Below are 3,342 nucleotides of genomic sequence, written 5' to 3'. Positions count from 1 at the left end.
TCACACACACACACACACACACATAAAATAAAAATAAATCTTAAAAAGAAAGTACTCAAAACTATGATAATTATAAAAATTCAAATAGTAACAGCTTTAGAGAAAGACCTGCTAGCACACTGTAAAGGAGACGAAATATCTTTTAGTAAAGACCTATGTTACACCCCCACCACCCCACCACCCACACACACCTCGTGGTTTCAGTTAGCAATAGTGCTAACCCAAAATATTAAATGCTAAATTCTATAAAGAATCCATGCTTCCAATTGGGTACTAAGCTGAGAAGCATCATGAAATCCTTTGCTATCCTGCTCCGTCGTACCTGAGACATTAATCACTCATTAACTAAATGCATTCATGCTGTATCGGCTCCCTGTGCACCGGTTTCTCAGTAGCCATTTCAGTTATTAGATGAACGGAGGGCACTATAATAGTGCTTGTGTTCAAGTGACACTTCTCTGGTAGCCTAGCAATGGTTGCCATGCCTACATCATTCATCTCATTTCATTTTATCGCTTACGCAGTTGTGTCACACCACACCATCACAAGGGGGAAACACTACAATAAGGCACTGAGAAGAAGCCGGATGTGGTGGCACCTCCAGTAATCCGAACCCTCCGGAGGCTAATACAGGGGGATTGTCAGTTCCAGGCCAGTGCTGGCTGCACAGAAAGTTCCAGGCCAGCCTGAGCTGCAGAAAGGCTTTGTCTCAATAAGCCAGAGACTTCCGGCTTCCTCCCTCTGGCAAGATGGCGACGTCTGAGGAGGAGCTGCAGCAGCAGAGGCTCCCGGACCTGCTGGAAACCAGCAGACAACTTCTGGAGGAGGTGGAAGCCTCAACCCAACCCACGGGCTCCAAGCTAATCCAGGATAAGGTGACTAGGGCCTTGAAACTCCTGGAGACGGCCTCAGACATGTTGTTACAGCTCGATCTGTTCAGCCGGAACGAAGATTGGGAGGAGATTGCTTCCGCTGATCTCAAGTACCTCATGCTCCCGGCCCTGAAGGGCGCGCTCACGCTGAAGCTGGTGGGCACCAGCCATCGCCTCAGCCGCCTGCGGGAGGCTCGAGACCACTTCATGAACTTCCTAACCCAGAGCCACAGCTACCATGTGGCCGATTTTCAGCTGCCCTGGGCCCGGAGCAGCTCACCACCGGAAGGCAGCCCCGCCACTTCAGCCATCCTGGAGCCTAACCTCGTTGCCATGGCATCCCAGAGGCAGGCTAAAATCCAGAGGTACAAGCAAAATAAGGCGGTGGAGCAGAGAGTGTCCGCTCTGAAATCAGCGGTGGAGAGCGGTCAGGCTGATGACGAGTGTGTGCGGGAGTATTACCTCCTTCAGCTTCGCAGGTGGATTAACATCAGCTTGGATGAGATCGAGAGTATCGACCAGGAGATAGAGATCCTGAGGGAAAGAGACTTTTCGGGCGAGCCATCAGCTTCTCCCTTGCCTCCTCAGGAGAGGCCTCCAATGAAGCCCTTCGTCCTCACCCGGAGCGTTGCCCAAGCACAAGTCTTTGGAGCTGGGTACCCAAGTCTGGCGACTATGACGGTGAACGACTGGTACGAACAGCACCAGAAATGTGAGGGTTTACCATCAGGTCAGGAAGTCGAAAAGCAAGCACCACCACCTGAGTCCCACGGAGCGTCTCAGCAGGAAGAAGAGCTGGAGCTGGAGCAAAAGCAAGAAGAGGAAGATGAGGATGCCCTTCACAGGATGCAGCAGTGGGATGAATGGAAGGACACCCATCCTAGGGGCTATGGCAACCGACAGAACATGGGCTAACCTCCCCTCCGTGTGAAAGGACAATGGATCCCTCATCTTCCCACACCAGGATAACCCTGTTCCCTTCCTGAGGCCCCTGCTCCAGACTTGTGCAACAAAGGCAAAGATACTGATCTTGCTTCGCATTCAATAAAGTACTACTATCAAGTTTTATTTGCACCCTAGTTAATGTCCGGTGCTCTCCTTTGAGCGTTATTCTCACCATGGTGTATTGCAGTTTCTTAAGTGAATAGGAAGAGTGCTGAGAAATGGCTGTGCAATTACCGACTGTATGATTTATCTTTAAAAAATAAAATTCCTTTTTTTTGGGGGGGAAAAATATATATCCAGAAAGAACATTCACGTAAGTTTCATTGCAGTGTTTTTTAATTATTGTTAATATTTGGGTCTGACTTAAACCACTATAGATACATGTATTTGGGGAGATATGTAGTATATATAAGATTGGATCATACCTTCGTATAGCTGTTTTAGAACAACAAACTGAGAAACCCACAGGAGGGTATTATGAATGGCCTGATGAATATGGGGAGTCTCCAAACACTTGACTGAGTTTGTTTTGGTTCTAAACGGATGTAAGTTGTATGAACTTACAGAACAGCCACCTTCAATAGTTATGTACTATCTAGAATCTTTTCAACAAAAAGTTTATATGAAGATGTGTGCTTCATTATTTGCTGAGATTTGAATATGGGTTTTATTTCTTAATCTTACATTAGAAATAGCTTCCTTAAAGAAGAGTGGAAACTTAACATTTATCAAATATAAAAATGTGGATATTTGACTCAGCATTTTCACATTCATATATGTAGAAAGCTGATTTGCACAAAGGTAGAACATAGCAAAGTGGTGATGAGTTCCTTGTAAAATCTCAAAGCTAGAAACTATGTTTTCACTTAAAGAGACCTGGGTGAAAAATCATTTTTTGTAGTCATGCAATAGATTGTCAGTAAACTGTGAGAATAAAATGATTTGGATTTTGTGCAAGGTAACTTAGAAATATTTACCAATATATATTAGCACATAAGAAAAATGAGATGAGAAACTACGTAAGAATAGAATCATCTTAATTGTGCAAAGGAAGATAACCATGAGCAATATGGTCTACTATATAGACATCTTCTGTTACTCTTCACTCTGAATTATCAATCATACACATGTTAAAATAGTCATTAAGTTTATTGATTATGATTACTAATCACTTCTGAAAAATGATTAGCTACTGGGTCCTTGAGAAAGCAACAACAAAACAAAACAACAAACATGAAAACATGATTTGAAATGTCTGCCAATGTTTCTGGTGTAAAGATTCCCAGCATGTTGATATCATCTTAACAAATGGTCACTGAACTAAGAAACAGAAAAACATATTCATAATTCAGTTTTTCAAGACAGGATAAGCCAGTGGCAGCATATTCCTGGGGCTAAGGAAATCTCTGGGGCTTGTGTTACTGAGGTGTGTGAACCTTTGCTCTCAAACCTCTTCTACATCACTTCGAGTCTCTAATATTAAGAATGCAGGAGCCGCTGAGCAATGTAGAACTCCTGTGCAGTT

At 43.9% G+C, this 3,342-nt stretch overlaps 1 protein-coding gene across 1 annotated transcript; it reads left to right on the top strand.

The window, feature by feature from the left end:
* The first annotated feature begins 615 nt into the window (after nucleotides 1-615).
* LOC118580494 (immunoglobulin-binding protein 1b-like) lies at nucleotides 616-2,843 on the top strand. The gene has a single exon (XM_036182253.1). The coding sequence runs from the start codon at nucleotides 750-752 to the stop codon at nucleotides 1,785-1,787; it is 1,038 nt and encodes a 345-aa protein (XP_036038146.1). The 5' UTR covers nucleotides 616-749; the 3' UTR covers nucleotides 1,788-2,843.
* The last annotated feature ends 499 nt before the right edge of the window (nucleotides 2,844-3,342 follow it).

Source organism: Onychomys torridus, chromosome 3 (assembly GCF_903995425.1).
Source record: "Onychomys torridus chromosome 3, mOncTor1.1, whole genome shotgun sequence".
Classification (NCBI taxonomy): Eukaryota; Metazoa; Chordata; class Mammalia; order Rodentia; family Cricetidae; genus Onychomys; species Onychomys torridus.
Note: the sequence above shows the minus strand (reverse complement) of the source record. Positions and strands in the feature narration are given on the sequence as shown.